General features: G+C 35.8%; 1 protein-coding gene across 1 annotated transcript in view; it reads left to right on the top strand.

Moving 5' to 3' along the window:
• Positions 1-15,596, top strand: part of IMPG2 (interphotoreceptor matrix proteoglycan 2) — a gene marked incomplete at both ends in the record, with an annotated part of 83,875 nt that overhangs the window by 13,299 nt on the left and 54,980 nt on the right. Inside the window, 3 exons of the mRNA XM_080819000.1 lie at positions 3,122-3,153; positions 11,257-11,306; positions 12,588-12,670. Of these exons, the coding sequence (XP_080675126.1) occupies positions 3,122-3,153; positions 11,257-11,306; positions 12,588-12,670 (165 nt within the window). The remainder of the gene's footprint in view (positions 1-3,121; positions 3,154-11,256; positions 11,307-12,587; positions 12,671-15,596) is intronic.

The raw sequence follows: 15,596 nt of genomic DNA, 5'->3' as shown, positions 1-15,596 counted from the left end.
GTTTGAGTCCTACCTGTCCTCAGTTGAGATATAACCTGCCTTCTGAGGAATCAACCCCCAGTCTCATAGATTTAACTCCCATAATTCTTTGAGCTCCCATAATTCTTTAATGTTGTACCACTTGCATTTTATTATTATTAGTTATATGCGTGATTTCTTCTACTAGACTATGAGCTGAAGAGCAGGGATTGTGTCATTATTTGTCATTTTGCATTCCTGTGATAAAATAAATATGCAATAGATATTTGTTGAAATAAAAGTATATAAGCAATAATTGCAATGTCTTTTTCCTATTTGTTGCAAATAATTAGAAACTTTTACAAATGTTATCTTAAATACTTGCTTTAAGTATTATATACCTTACAGAGACTAAAGAAAGAATTATTGACTGGATAACTCTGAGCTTTTATTTCGAGTCTAGTAAAATTGGATTCGAACACCTTAAAGTAATACAATATATCATCTGATTCTTTTTACTTTAAAAATTTTATTTTTAGTAGAGACATTCTTTCAACATTTGGCCCTACATTGGGATGATCTCATTAACTAGAAGCAAATTGGGAACAGAAATGTGGTCTGATAAATATGGGTGGATCCAAGACAAATTTTGCAGGGTTATAAACATTTCAAAGTTATACAGGTTTTTGTGGGTTTTAAAATACATTCAGCTTTTGATCATGGTACCTCACATTTTAAGCCAAGGTGTTACATTTTTTTTTCTTCTGTCACATTAAAAAATTTTTAAATTTATTTAATTTTTTAAAAAATATTTTATTTACTTATTTGAGAGTGAGCAAAAGTGCACGCACGAGAGAAGGAAAGCACAAGCCAGGGGAGGGGGCAGAGGAAGAGGGTGGAGCAGTCTCCTTGCTGAGCAGGGACTCCCATGCAGGCCTCCATCTCAAAACCCCAGGGATCATGACCTGAGCTAAAGGCAGAAGCTTAACTGACTGAGCCACCCAGGCTCCTCAATTCTGTCACATTTTTAAAAAATATTTTTATTTATTTATTTACTTGAGAGAGTCTTCTATCACATTTTGAAATGTTCAATATTAATAATTATGAGAATAGCTACCAATTGCTTAGTATATACCATGTACCAGGCCACATATTAAGCCCATTAAAACATTATATTTAATAAACAACAACCCTACAAGGAGGTACTAATATCCTCAATTTATAGATAAGGACATTAAGCATCAGAGTTATTCCTTATTCTAGATTACAAAACCAGATGGGCTGGAGCTTAAATTCAGAACTGCTTCTCTTTTTAAGAAAGTTTAAAATAAACTTTTACATAAATAAACAATAGGAGGCCCTATTGGGTCTCCCTTCTCAGTCATTACCAGTTTTGCAAACTGCTAAATTTGGTCATATGGAATATTGACAAATTTGCTAACATGGAATAGCTATTCAGTGAAAAAATACACACACACACATGCACACATTTACACTTATATCATCAGTGTTGTCATCTCAATTGTGCCCAGACTATAGGACCAGCTGATAGAGCAGCAAATACATAGGATATAAAGTTAGTATTACCATACATGAGCTTCTTGTGATGTTACATTGGAAGGTATTTTTCACAAGTGGAACTTTTCAGAAGGAAAGATTAGAATGCATTGGAAGTATACTTTCAATGACTATGTAATAAAAGATGCAAACAAAGTGGGTGATATGTCACCTGGATTGAGTCTTAAATAACAAGTACAAGTTAGCTGAATGAGGAGGAGTTTGGGAGGAACAGTTCAGGCAGAGGGGACAGCATAAGCCAAATGTTTGTAGGGAATGATTAGGGCCACTATATGAGAAGGGTAGATTCGAAGTGACAGGAGATCAGACTGGAAGAGTAGAAAACTCTGTGGATGATAGAAAATCATTGAGGGATTGTAAGTTGGTGAGTCACAGGCTGATTAGACAGTTTTGAATTTTAAAAAGGTCATTATGGTTTCTATACACCATAGGATGGATTAGAGGGATCAGGGGGACTAGTTACTACCCCATGCCTGAGGAATTGAGGGTCCTAGCTAGACAGGAGATACAGGAAGCATGAGGGATACAAATAGGGAAAAAGATTAGCAGGACTCAAATAGGTTGGCCGGAAGTAGGAGAGGTTAAGGGAATGGCCTGGAAACCTCCCTGCTTCTAGTCTGGATGATTAAGAACAAGAACTCGGGGAGAGAAGCAGTTTTGTAAATGAGGTGGGAGATTGAGTTCACTCTTGAATATGTTATTTTGAACCACCTGTGAAATGTGAATTGGCTGACGTTTAGGTATGAAGCCAAAGAGAGTGGTCTGGGTTATAAATATAGCTTTTAGGAGTCACCAGGCCCGAGGTGGTAATTGAAAGCATTTAGAGTGGCTGAGATTATTCTAGGAGACTTTGGAGAGTAAGGAGAGCAATGAGTTATTTATAAATATCATGAGAGTTATTTAGAATAATAGTCTTTCCATTTTATAGATGAGAAATTGAAGGATTTGGGGTTTTGCCTCCATTATGAAGCAAGAGAAAATGGGACTTGAAACTAGGTCTTCTAAGTTAGTGTTCTTTTTATTATATCGGTCTCAGAATAAAACCATTAGTTTAGAGGAAACTTAGGAACAATTTGCTTTGGAATGCCCAGAAGAATAATCCAATTATTGGTACAATATATCTTTTTGTCTGAATTTTGGAGAAACAGATTTAGCATTTATTTTATCCACATATTTATATTGTTCTAGTTTAAGAGTTTCTATAAATGTATTAGATCACAAAAAAACTTTGATTCTAAGTCCATGGAAGGTTAGAGTGGAATTCTACCAATCTCCAATTTGTAGATCTTTTTGGAATGATTAACAAGTAAAGTCTGTTAATCTGTGCCCATTAAGAAAAAGCACCAGAACTTCCGGAAACATAAACAGGGACTGAGTCCCAGGACATTCCCATAGTCCCAAAACAAACTTGGCATTGTTAGTACCTTGCTTTAACTATTTGTCTAACCATAGAAAATAACAGCATAGATTTATAGACTAACAATGTAATGTTAGGGCATTAGTGTTTTCTATGCAATACATTCTATTTACTGCTTAATAAACTGTCATGAACTCACAGAGTCATTTTTATTTTTGTTTTCCTTAGAAACTGACATATACAAAGGAAACTGTAAGCAGGTGAGTGTCTTTTTTTCCCCCCAATTTCATGTTTGGCAACAGAAACATGTCATGCCTACTCCAAGATTCACACCAAATTTAATGGCCCCTTTCTACTTTCTTGCCAGTTCCTGCAATGACCAGGGCTGTGGGTTGGCCCCAAATGCTTTCTGCATGTTGAGCCCACTTTCCTTTCAAGACTACTATCACAACCACTGTGCTTGTTTACTTTCTGACCTTGCCGGGAGGCAGACTTTTTCCTTTCTCTTGGGTGAGAAAATAGATTTCTGGAAGTGGAATATGGAATGATCTACTTTTGTTGAGGCTTGTGGTCTAAGAGTAAAAATGTTATGAAATGGTACACCTTTGTGGCAGATAGTTTACTAAATGGTGGTCGGTGGTATGGATCACTTTACAGAGAAATGATGATTATGAGCTTGAAATATAGGAATAACACAACCTTGATGAATCCTCCAATATTAGGATTCTTGGCCCTATTAGCCTTTAGTCTTAGGATTAAGGTCATTTCTGCCTCCTGAGCAATAGTGGTACAAAACAGCTCATGGAAGATGAGAGATTTTGAATGTATAAGGATTAATGATTTCAATTCTATCCATACTCAAAGTATCTAGATTGTGCCAGTATGTAGGTAATTCTATAGAAAACATTATTATGGCATAAAATCCAGGTCAGAGTCCAGAATTTTCCTTCAAATTAGGAAGACATATTGAAAAGCCAGTTAGGTGAGTCAGTGTCTAGAGATCCAAACTGGGCAGCAGAGTCCAGACAAAAGCATAGTTGGGGTTTACAGGTGGGTGCTACTGGGGTATACGTAGGTTTCAAATCAAACTTGAGTAAACAGGAGGGAAGGGGATTCTATGTGATCTCACTTGTTCATAGAGCTAATGTTACCACTGAGTCTCTCCTGGGGCCTGGGATTGAGCACCCACTTAGATGTTGGGCCATGTGGTTTCTTTTTTTTTTTTTTAAATTTAATTTTATTTTTTCAATGTTCCAAGATTCACTGTTTATGCACCACACCCAGTGCTCCATACAGTATGTGTCCTCCTTAATATCCACCACCAGGCTCACCTAACCCCCAACCCCCTCCCCTCTAAAATCCTCAGTTTGTTTCTCAGAGTCCACAGTCTCTCATGGTTCATCTCCCCCTCTGATTTTCCCCAATTCACTTTTCCTTTCCTTCTCCTAATGTCCTCCACCTTATTTCTTATGCTCCACAAGAGAGTGAAACCGTATGATAATTGACTTTCTCTGCTTGACTTATTTCACTCAGCATAATCTCCTCCAGTCCTGTCCATGTTGATACAAAAGTTGGGTATTCATCCTTTTTGATGGAGGCACAATATTCCATTGTATATATGAGCCATATCTTCTTTATCCATTCTCCTGTTGAAGGGCATCTTGGCTCTTTCCACAGTTTGGCAATTGTGGCCATTGCTGCTATGAATATTGGGGTACATAGGGCCATGTGATTTCTTGGGTGTTGACTCTTCACCCCTGAGGAACAGAGCTTTGTAGTTCCTTGTGATTGCCATTCAACACACAGGCAGTGAACTAAATACTCTGGAGAGTCCCATCAGTCCTAGTAATCATCATGGTAGTACCTGAAAATGATAGCACATTTTACAGCTCTTATATGGTTAAGAAGCTTGTAGTTATGGCGTTAAATCTGAAAGAAGCTCTGAAGTTTACTTGGGAGGTGGATGTTAGCAAGTGTAGAGCCTGTGGGTTATTATAAAGTGGTGGAAGAAGGGTTATCTTAAGTAGGACAGTCATAACACCATATGGGGTTGGCTTGGCTTGGCTTATCACACACTTACCACACACCCAGTTGGGTAGCTGAAAGAGGCTTAAGGTATAGTACGTGTAGTTTTGTGTCTTTCTGTGGGTCTCACTTCAACTGGGTGCATTTTTTGGAGCTACCTAGTATTTCTCACAATGAGATTACGTATAAGAAAAGGAGAAATTTTGCACTATCGTCAGTTGTCTCCTACTCTGTTAATCACATGCGAACAAATTCACAAATAAGCATCATAGCAGGACTGACTGGATTATATACTTATATTGGTAAGGCACTGTCTGTACTAGGTATAATAAGGGACTCAAAATACTATTTACTATTCTTAGAAAATTATGTACAAAAATAACATATGAAAATATAAGTGAATTTTGCGAATTTTAAACTCTAAAGCATCTTTCCTATATAACTAAAGCAGACCAGGTTGGGGTGGGGTGAGAACTGCCAACCGTGGTAGTTGCTGAAAAGGGTGACCTGGGGTTAGGTAAAGTGGGAGCAAAACCCTGGGAATCCCCTAAGAATTCACTAAGCCCATCTTTCTCCTGCTTGAGTACTACAGTGATCCACTGAAACCTTTAATTTGCCCATCATTTTTCTATATTCAAATTTATTTTTATGATTTTTTTGAGATTACTGTTGTATTCCCTGTTTGAGATTCTCATGTTAGGTTTTATTGCTGCTCTAGCAAATTACCACAGACTCAGTAGTAAACAACACAAATTTGCCCTACAGTTATGTCATTCAGAAATCTGACATGGGTCCTAAGATGTTGCCAGGTTTGCATTCCTTTTTGGAAGATGTAGGGGAGAATCTGTTTTCTTGCTTTTCCAGCTTCTAGAAACTACCCACATTACTTGGGTCATGACTCCTTTCCATCTCCAAAGCTAGTAATGGCCGGTCAAGTCTTTCTCACATTTCATCACTCTGACACTCTTCTGCCCCCTTCTTCCACATTTAAGGATCCTTATGATTATGCTGGATCCACCTGGATAAACCTGGTTATGTTCCCTATTTTAAGGCCAGCTGATTAGCAACCTTAATTCCACCTGCAATCTTAATTCCCCTTTGTACATAACTTAACATATTCACAGGTTCTGGGGAGTAGGATGTGGATGTCTTTGAGGGGCTTATCATACTTTTTCTCTTTGATTTAAATTGCTGCTTCTTTATGAACTCTGACTCACCTGCTGACATATGACTTGGACCAAATACTCTGTTTTCTATCACTTTAAGCTTCCCATATAATCATTTGCCCTGTGTCTTAAAAAAAATTTTTTTTTCCCACCTTACTTAGGACCTCACATCCCACTTTACCTCTTATGCATCTCCCTATCAGTGTTTCTGTTTTTCTTAAGTCTTCAGCTTCTCCCATTACTAACTCCTTATTAGCATTTGAACACACTCAACTCTCTCCCATGTTACCTATTTACAAAAGGCCCTTCTCCAGCATTTGCAGTATGTTATAGCTGGGTATCTTGAACTCAGCTCCAGTCCATGCTTAACCCCATGCCTTCTGGACTTACTGTGAAGTCTCAAAAACCAGTACAAACCACCACCTGGGATATGTGCTCACTGAATAGTTGTTAAATGAATAACTGAGTTTCTGCTCAATTACTCAAGTTTATTGTCAGGTCTCTGGTGATATTCTTGGTGTAAAGATTGTTCTTTGGCATTTTTTTTTTTTTGGTACCTCAATTAACTTACATTTGTCGTTGAGGATGTCTGTCACAAAGCCAAATAATATATGTTTTTTAAGCAGATGTGTTATTCTGTTTGGGACATGTGTCCCTGTTTCATTACTCTCTGTTTTCTCTTATATTTGTTTAGCCTCTCATATTTTTATAATGCTTCTGCATATATAATATTTTATTTAGTTTTCATCATACCTTTGGGAAATAGGTAGTGTAGGGAAGTATTCTTGTTTTCAAGATTAAGTTCTTGTGGCCCAGAGCAACTGAGATATTTTTCTAAGGCATAACAAAGTTAATGATACTTCTGGGACCAGTACCCAGGATTCCTGGCCCTGTGCCTTGAGTTCTTTTGTTGTCCTATGCTGATCACAGTTAACAGATTCAAGAGTAAAGCAAAGTATAGAAAATTGTCAAGGGAAGTAGTAATCTAGATCGCAAATTGCTTGTCTTGTTTTTAAACTTATGCTCAGTGTGTCTCTGATATCTTTTGGTACCATCTCACCCGAATTCTGATAGGATTAGGTAGTAGAGGTGAGGAATAAATTAATGTGCTGGATGAGCTGAGGAAATGAGAAAGTAGAAGGTTGTTCGCTGCTGGTATTAAGCTAAAGGTCTTAGCTGAACAATTTCACATTTGTGGTTTGGCCTAGAAATGGAGTAGTATTTCTGTCTCCAAACTCAATGCAACTTTGTGTCCTCATTCTGTTGTGACATTTTAGGGGATCCCTGCAGGAGGCATACCTAATGAGAACATGTTGAAAGGATTCTTGTTAAGTGTTTTTTTTTTTTTTTCACTGTTTTTTGAAAGGAGAGTGGGAAAATGAGGGATTAAGCATTGGACTGTTAGACAAGAGATTTGAATTACTGAGCATTGCCTACTTACCATCGTTAAAATGTTATTTTGAATTTAGTAAGTGAAATCTAGTTCTACTGAAGTAAACAAACTGCTCTGTTGTAAATACTTCCTTAGAGAATTATCTGAAATTTAACTTCTTTACTTATTTTTTAGTTGCAGTAATTCTCTTCTTAAATTAAAAAATTTTATTTTTAATTGAAGCATAGTTGATATATAATATTATATTAGTTTTAGGTGTATAACATAGTTATTCAACAATTTTATACATTATAAAGTTCTTACCACCATAAGTGTGGTTATCATCTGTCACCATACAAGGTTATTGTTATGTTATTGACTATATTTCCTGTTATTCATCTTTATCCCTGTGACTTATTTAACAAATGTGATCTTGATGTGGGGGATAATTTGACTGAAACCTGGTGAGGTCTTGTTACTTTGCCATGTCATCCCAACTTCCTGTTCTAGTTACTGTGTTATGCTTTGGCCCCTCTGTCTTACTTTGACCTTTTTGCTCTTCATGCCTGGTTGCTTTCCAGAGCTCTCCAACTTTTACTGGGTTTCCCTTCCTTTTTCTGGGACCTTATATACTTTGACTTTTAGGTTGTTAAGTTTATGTAGGCCATTATTATTACAACCAAGTGAAACCATGTTGGTTGCCCTTCTAGTCAATATGACTCACGTAAAGGCCATGTTGTGAGGAATTAAGATGAGTAAGAGAGAGGTTTCTGGAATCCGATGGGCCTGTTTTACATCATAGCTCCTCCATTGTCTAGCCGTGTGACTCTGAACAAGTTCTTAACCTCTTCTAATATTAGTTTCCTCTTATGTATAAATAAGGATAATAGTATTTTCCCTTTAAGATTGTTGCTGGAATTAAATGAGTTAACCAAGATGAAACACTTAAGACAATGCTTGACACATGATAAATTTAGTGGTACTCATTCTTGCTGTTGTTATTATTGAAAAGGTAACTAGATATGGTTAGGAATTTTAGGCCTTGGGCCATATCAAATCATTGTGTCATCCAGGAAAAATTGCTTTATTCATTTGGACTTTATTTTTTCCTCTATTAAATGAAGGTATTGGCAAGGCAGTCTGCCTTGTGGACAACTGATAGACTCTTTTCGGATCTAATTATGTTAATATCTATCTCCAATGCATTTGAATCTTATTTATTTTAGCTCTACTCCCTGTAACCTGAGAAGTCTCTTGATGCTTTCTCATCATCTAGGCCCTTTCTCCATTCATCCCTCATCATAATGACTTATCTAGATGTTGTATTCCTTAGGTTCTTCTAGATGACAGACAGCGCACTGAGAAGCAATTTCTTCTAAATATAACCAAAACTGATAGTTTTGGTGTAAGGGTTTAATATATTATTCTTTCTAGATAGTATTTTTTAAAAGAAGAAAAATCTTTATGAGATTTTTTAAAACTCAGTTTCTCAAATTTTCTTTCTTTTCTTTTTTTTTTTAAGATTTTTAAATTTTTTAAGTAATCTCTATACCCACTGTGGGGTTGGAATTCACAGCCCTGAGATCAAGAGTTGCATGTTCTACCAACTGAGCCAGCCAAGTGCCCCAGTTTCTCAATTTTTTTTACCAAAGCCTGGGAGTTTGGGGAACATGGTCCTAGTTGACTTCTCCAGTCCAGTTCTAGTGATAAAATATCTTTGAATTATCATATTTAATATTTTAATTTTAATTTTAACTTTATATTCAATTCCACAATGTAATATTTGTTTTAATATAAAAATGTTTTGAATTACACATCAGTTTTTACTTATTCCTCACCTACCTATGCTTCAAGTAAAATTGATGCTTCAACATGTATGCTGTGTTTATCTGGTGGCTTTGAGTAATCTCCTGTCCCACCACCATGACATAATTTAGAGCAATAGGGCAATTTAAAGGAGTTGTCTGAATATGGGACTCATTGGCACATTGGCAAGTCTATTGTGGAGACTTTTTTTTTCAGATTTTTATTTATTCATTTGAGAGAGACACGGAGAGAAAGAGAGAGGGAGAGCGAATGAACGGAGAGCAGGGGAGGGAAATGCAGGGCTGGATCCCAGGACCCTGAGATCATGACCTGAGCTGAAGGCAGGCACTTAACTGACTGAGCCACCCAGGGGCCCCTATGATGGAGATATTTTTGCCTATAATCGAATCACCTTAGGAAGCTCACTAGTATAAAGCTGAAGATAGTTTTCAACTTTTAATACTAATGTAATCACCATCCAACAGATGGAATCACCGTGGAACTCCTTTGTAAAAGGTTAACAGAACATCCCTTTGCCCTTAGAACGTATCACAAATTTTCAAGTTCTGTAACTTCTTAAGGGGCATCTAGCTGGCTTAGTCAGAGAACATGCGACTCTTCATTTTGGGGTCATGAGTTTGAGCCCCACGTTTGGTGTAGAGATTGCTTAAATAAATAAAACTTTAAAACAAATAAATAAAACTTCCTAAAATTACTACACTTTAAATTTTATATTTTTGGATTAAGTGGAAATTTGGACTTGGAGAAATCCACTTTCTTTTCTTTAGAAGGGACTTCTCAGATTATCTTTAAAAAAACAAAAAGTTTATTTATTTATTTAAGGGGGATGGACAGTGGGAGAGGGAGAAGCAGACTCCCACTGAGCTGGGAGACTGACTCCGGGCTTAGTCTCAGGATTTGATCCCACTACTCTGGGATCATGACCTGAGCTGAAGGCAGACAAATGACTGAGCCACCTCAGTGCTGCTCAGATTACCTTTTGATCTTCTCTTGTAGTTGCAAAGCGGCATAGTTAAAGGATCGCTGTGTGACTTGCAGCCTGTTAGCTGTGTGGCCTACAGCAAGTCATTTCTCTAAGCTTGACTCTCTTTATATAAAAAATTATGATTTCTATGATCTCTCCAATGACATGAGATCTGTGCTTATATTTTTTTCCTTAGCAACACATACTCTCCTGCCTGCACTACTTGTTACATTTGTAATCATTTATTTATTGCCTATTTCCTGTAACACTGTAACTTTAATAGATCATGTGTTTATCCACAGCTGTATGCCAGATGTCTTATCCACTCCCTGGCTAATAGTATTTGTTTATTCTTTCATTATAAAAATATCTGTTTAGTGCCTACTAAATGGTAGGTACTAGTTTAGGCTGGAGGTAAAATAAGAATATGGCAGGCAAGGTTCCTATTCTCATAGAATTTATATTCTTACAGCAATCCTGTTGAATAGAACTTTCTGTGATGATGGGAATATTCTTTACTATGCTGTTCCATATGGTAGCCATTAGGCACAGGTGACTATGGAGCACTTGAAATGTGGCTAGTGTGAAGGAGGATCAGAATTTTAAACTTTATTTAATTTTACTTAACTTAGCACATATGTCCAGTGACTACCATGCCAATGCCGTTCTAGAGGATTAAGAGATTGGAGACAGAAATAAAGAAGTAGATAGATAAGTCGACACATAATTTCACATACTGATAATAACTGAGTAAAAATCAAACAGGCTGATAGAATAGTAAGTAGGGGAGTACTTTATGTGGGGTGATTCTGCTTGGGCAAAAATCAATAAATGTAAAATAAGTGAATTATGAAGACTATTATTTTTTAACTTGGTTAAATAAGTACTTATTTGGGTTTGGGAACCAAGTTTGAGATGTAGTGAATTCCTTTTTTGGAAAACAGACTTCAAAATATATCCACATATTTCTATCATCTTTATTAACTTTAAACGTCTTTTTTAACCTCAGCCCTGAATTATCATCTCCGTTTCCTGTTGGTGATACCTCAACATCGGGAGGTATGCTCTTGTACATTTATTCACTTTTCTTTGTTGTTGTTGTTTTTTTATTAACATATTATGAATTATTTGCCCCAGGGGTGCAGGTCTGTAATCATCAGGCTTCACTTTTCTTTTTAAATTATTTATGGCTTAAGATGATCTTGCAAGCAAGCACACATTTCAGCTCACATTTAAAAAATACCAGGTTTCTCTTTCCTTGTGTGTTGTTCAAGAATCTCAAGAAGAAGTAACTGTGTTTTCATTTATTCTATGGCACTATGTTGTGAGTACTTAAAGATATTTAATTATTAAGTCTAATAAAAATCAGAAAGCTACTTAAAACAAATGTATGATCTAAAGAATTACTTTAAGGCAAACACTGTAACCACTACCTATGTCAACAGGTAGAACCTTTCTAGCTCCACCATTTGTCATTTGTCCTGAAAGAGTTTCTCAGAATGAGGATTTTTCGGATTGTATTCTGTGCGGTACTTTAACATGTTCCTTTGATCTCTGTATCTCCTATGAATTGGTAGTTGCTTTCTTCATTTTTAATTTTTTTTTAATTTTTTTATTTTAATAAACATATAATGTATTTTTATCCCCAAGTGTACAGGTATGTGAATCGCCAGGTTTACACATTTCACAGCACTCATCATAGCACATACCCTCCCCAATGTCCATTTCCCCACCACCCTCTCCCGTCCCCCCTTCTCCCCAGCAACCCTCAGTCTGTTTTTTGAGTCTTCATTTTTAATTTTTTAAAAAAGTTTTGTTTCTTGGAAATTTCAAACATATGCAAAAAGTAGAATTGTACAACGAGGCCACCTTCAATAATTATCAATTCATAGCCAGACTCCAACCATCACCCACTTTTCCTTTCTGGTGGTATTATTATTTTTTTTTTTTAATTAACATATAATGTATTATTAGCCCCAGGGGTATAGGTATGTGAATCATTAGGCTTACACACTTCACAGCACTCACCAAGGTGCTATTACTTTTTTCAGTGTCTGTCCCCTTTAATAGATAGCTCCTTAAGGATAAAAATTTTGTCTGTATCCTTAGCATCTTGCTTAGTGGCTGACATATAGTAAGCTCATTAAATGCCATTGAATGAATGAATGAGTTATAATTATATTCTGTTCTAGGAGACTCTATGCAAGTGTGTCTAAAGGTTTGAATGTACTGAATTTCCAGGATGAAAAAGCAAATGACTTACAGGAATGGTTTTGAAGTCAGATTGGTATTTCCTGATATGATTCTGAATTCATATACTGACTTTATTTTTCTACTTAGGTGCTGTTCTCAGTGCTCCATATCCAGAGGTGACCATCTCTGAAGGTACCTCAGAGAGCAGCAGGGAGAGGCCTGAGGAGAGTGTGAGTGACGCTGTGTTTTGTTATTTTGTTTCTGATGTGGAGAACAGGGGTTAAGAGAGACTTATATTCCATTGCCAAACTACACAAGACTTCATGTGGTTTCCTTTACGGAAATATTGTGGATTCTAAAACCCGTGTATTAAAAAGAATCTAAAAACCCCTGGAGAGCCAAATCAATCTGCTTTGCAAGAGAGCTTCAAGTTGTAAATGAAATGACTTGGAACCTGGAGAATTGTCATCATGGTAAACTCATTGTCTCTTGTGGGCTATGTGACATAATTTACCGTGGGGTTTTTGCCTATGTTTTTTTATCCCATAATAGATCAGGATTTAGTCTTCTCTTCTTTAGAGGGAAAGGATATAGATTTTATGTAGCTGAAAAATCAAGAAATACTGTGCCACCCAGGCGCCCTAAGAGATTTTTTTTTTTTTTAAAGTACAAAGGCTGCCCAGGAAGCTGGAAATATTTTGTTAGAAATTTTGTTAAACATGAATTATTAAAATTTGGGGTTCATAATCCTAGATTACTTAATGTAGCGCAAACTATGACTGAACACATTCACTAGAAATGTGTAATTTGGTTACCTCGTACGTTTTCTTCCCAGGTTGGACATTTTAATTTATATGAAATGGAGTTAAGTCACCCCACTCTGCCCCACCACTTTCTCTGTCACCGAATAAGGGTGGTAGTAATGTGGGATCCATGAGTGGATGCTGGAATCAATACACTCACCTTTTATAAACTTTCTCCAGAGTAGATGGTGCTGGAAGATACTGTCATTCAATAAATATTTATAAATGAATGAGTAAAAAGTGATCCTGTGGTTCTGAACTTGAAACAAAATAGTTGTGGGTTTAGGTCTGGAAATATTCATAGAATGAGATAGAATTCCCTGTAATAGAAGTAAAAGACTTATATATAATCAATTGGAATATTAATATCCAAAAGAGAAGACTATTTGAAGCCAATTTATAGAATGAGTAAGAAAACAAAGCAGTATAGATACCTAACAAGAATTAGATTGCTTATACGTCTAGTTCAAGATGAAGCCTAAAGGTTCACTCTTACAGTTCAGTTTTTTTCCTAATACATTTTCCATCTACTGTTATAGAAATGATATACTTTATTTCTGTTTTGTTAGTAGTTTCCCTATAAGTTATATAATATATATTATTATGTGTAGTATTTATAATATTTATATTACATATATAAAATATTTACCCTGGAAGTTACCCCATAAGTTGTAATGTATAATCTAGCAAAATTTAAGTTTTTCAAAATCTTCATCCTTATCTTAAGCAATGCAGGAATATTAGAACATTGTAATTCAAATAATCACCCTACTGATTTATATTCTATTTTTTGATATTTTTGTTCTTTCTTTCTCTCTTTTAATTCTTTCTTTTCAATCCCACAAATTAGATTGTATTATATTTATTCTTTTTAAAAATTAAAAAAAAATTATTTCTTTATTTGAGTGAGAGAGAGAGAAGGGGGGAGGAACAGAGGGAGAGTGACAAGCAGACTCTGCACCAATCTGGCCCCATGTGGGGCCAGATCCCAAGACCCTGATGTCATGACCTGAACTGAAATCAAGAGTTGGGTGCTCAACATCGGATGCTCAACAGACTGAGCCACCTGGAGTCCCTGTATTTGTTCTTTTTTTTTTTTGGACTGTGTTATATTTGTTTTAGATAAAATCTGTTTTACATTTACATGGAAGTTTATTATTTTATTTTCTTAAAATTCTTTTGCACTTTAGACCTATCTCTTAGGATAATTTTCTTTTGGAAATATATGCTCCTGATATTACTTTAGTAAGAGTCTCTCATTTATTCATTTTGAGTTTTTGATCATCTGAAAATTTCTTTATTATCTCCTTATTCTAGAAAGAAATTATAAATCTGTACTAAATTCTAGACTGAGGTTTTGTTTTGGTTTGTTTTTTGGTCACGTTTTTATTTCACTATATTCTAACGTTTGTTGTTGCTACTGAGAACTTTCAGTTCAGTTGTTTTTCACTTGTGTATCAGTTTCCCTCTGGCTGTTTTCTTTGTCTACTTTTAAGATCTATCTCTGTCTTCTTTCTATATATCTTTGTCTATATACATCTAGTCATAAGACGTAACAGCTGAACGTTTCTTAGAATTTATAGTATTTGTAAGGCTTTACATTAAGGAAGTACAACCCAAAGCAAAATAAATAATTATACTCCTATACCCATTTTTTGTGAAATACTATATATTATACCACTATATGTGTGCACACACACACACACACACACACACACACACACGTTCATGCACATACACACTACTTATATATACTTTTACATAAGTATACTATAGTATGTACTATAGTATATATACTACAAATATATATACTGGTATACTATATAGCATTTGGCATTCTGCAGTTTCACAAATGGTATACGAGAAATTCTTAGCTATTATCTTGTGCTAGAACCTCTGGCCTCCTCCTTTTCACCCTTATGTTTGTTAACCACTCTCTAATATTTTCATTTCTTTGTCTCTCTGCATTAGATTCAGGTATGTGTTTCCTAATTCTTCAGGTACCAGTTTACTAACTCTTCCTTCGGCTTAGTTTGATTTGTTATTCAAATTGTCTGTTGAGTTTTTAGAATCCTTGCTTTATGGGGGAGCCTTTTTTTTTTTTAATTGAAGTATAGTTGATACACAATGTCACATTAGTTTCAGGTATATGGTGTAGTCTGTCCTTATTCTATGCTCACCACAAATGCAGCCATTATCTTCACTATTATTTGGGAGTCTTTGATCTGACCTTTCAACATGTACACACCTTTTACTTTTTATCCTATCCCTTTGTGGTATATAAAACTAAAGCCTAGATTACAAAGTATCAGGGGATATACCATGTATTCACACAATACTGATTCATGTCTCT

Source organism: Martes martes (genome assembly GCF_963455335.1).
Source record: "Martes martes genome assembly, chromosome: 1".
Classification (NCBI taxonomy): domain Eukaryota; kingdom Metazoa; phylum Chordata; class Mammalia; order Carnivora; family Mustelidae; genus Martes; species Martes martes.
The sequence above is the reverse complement of the archived record's forward strand: the minus strand, read 5'-3'. Positions and strand labels throughout refer to the sequence as shown.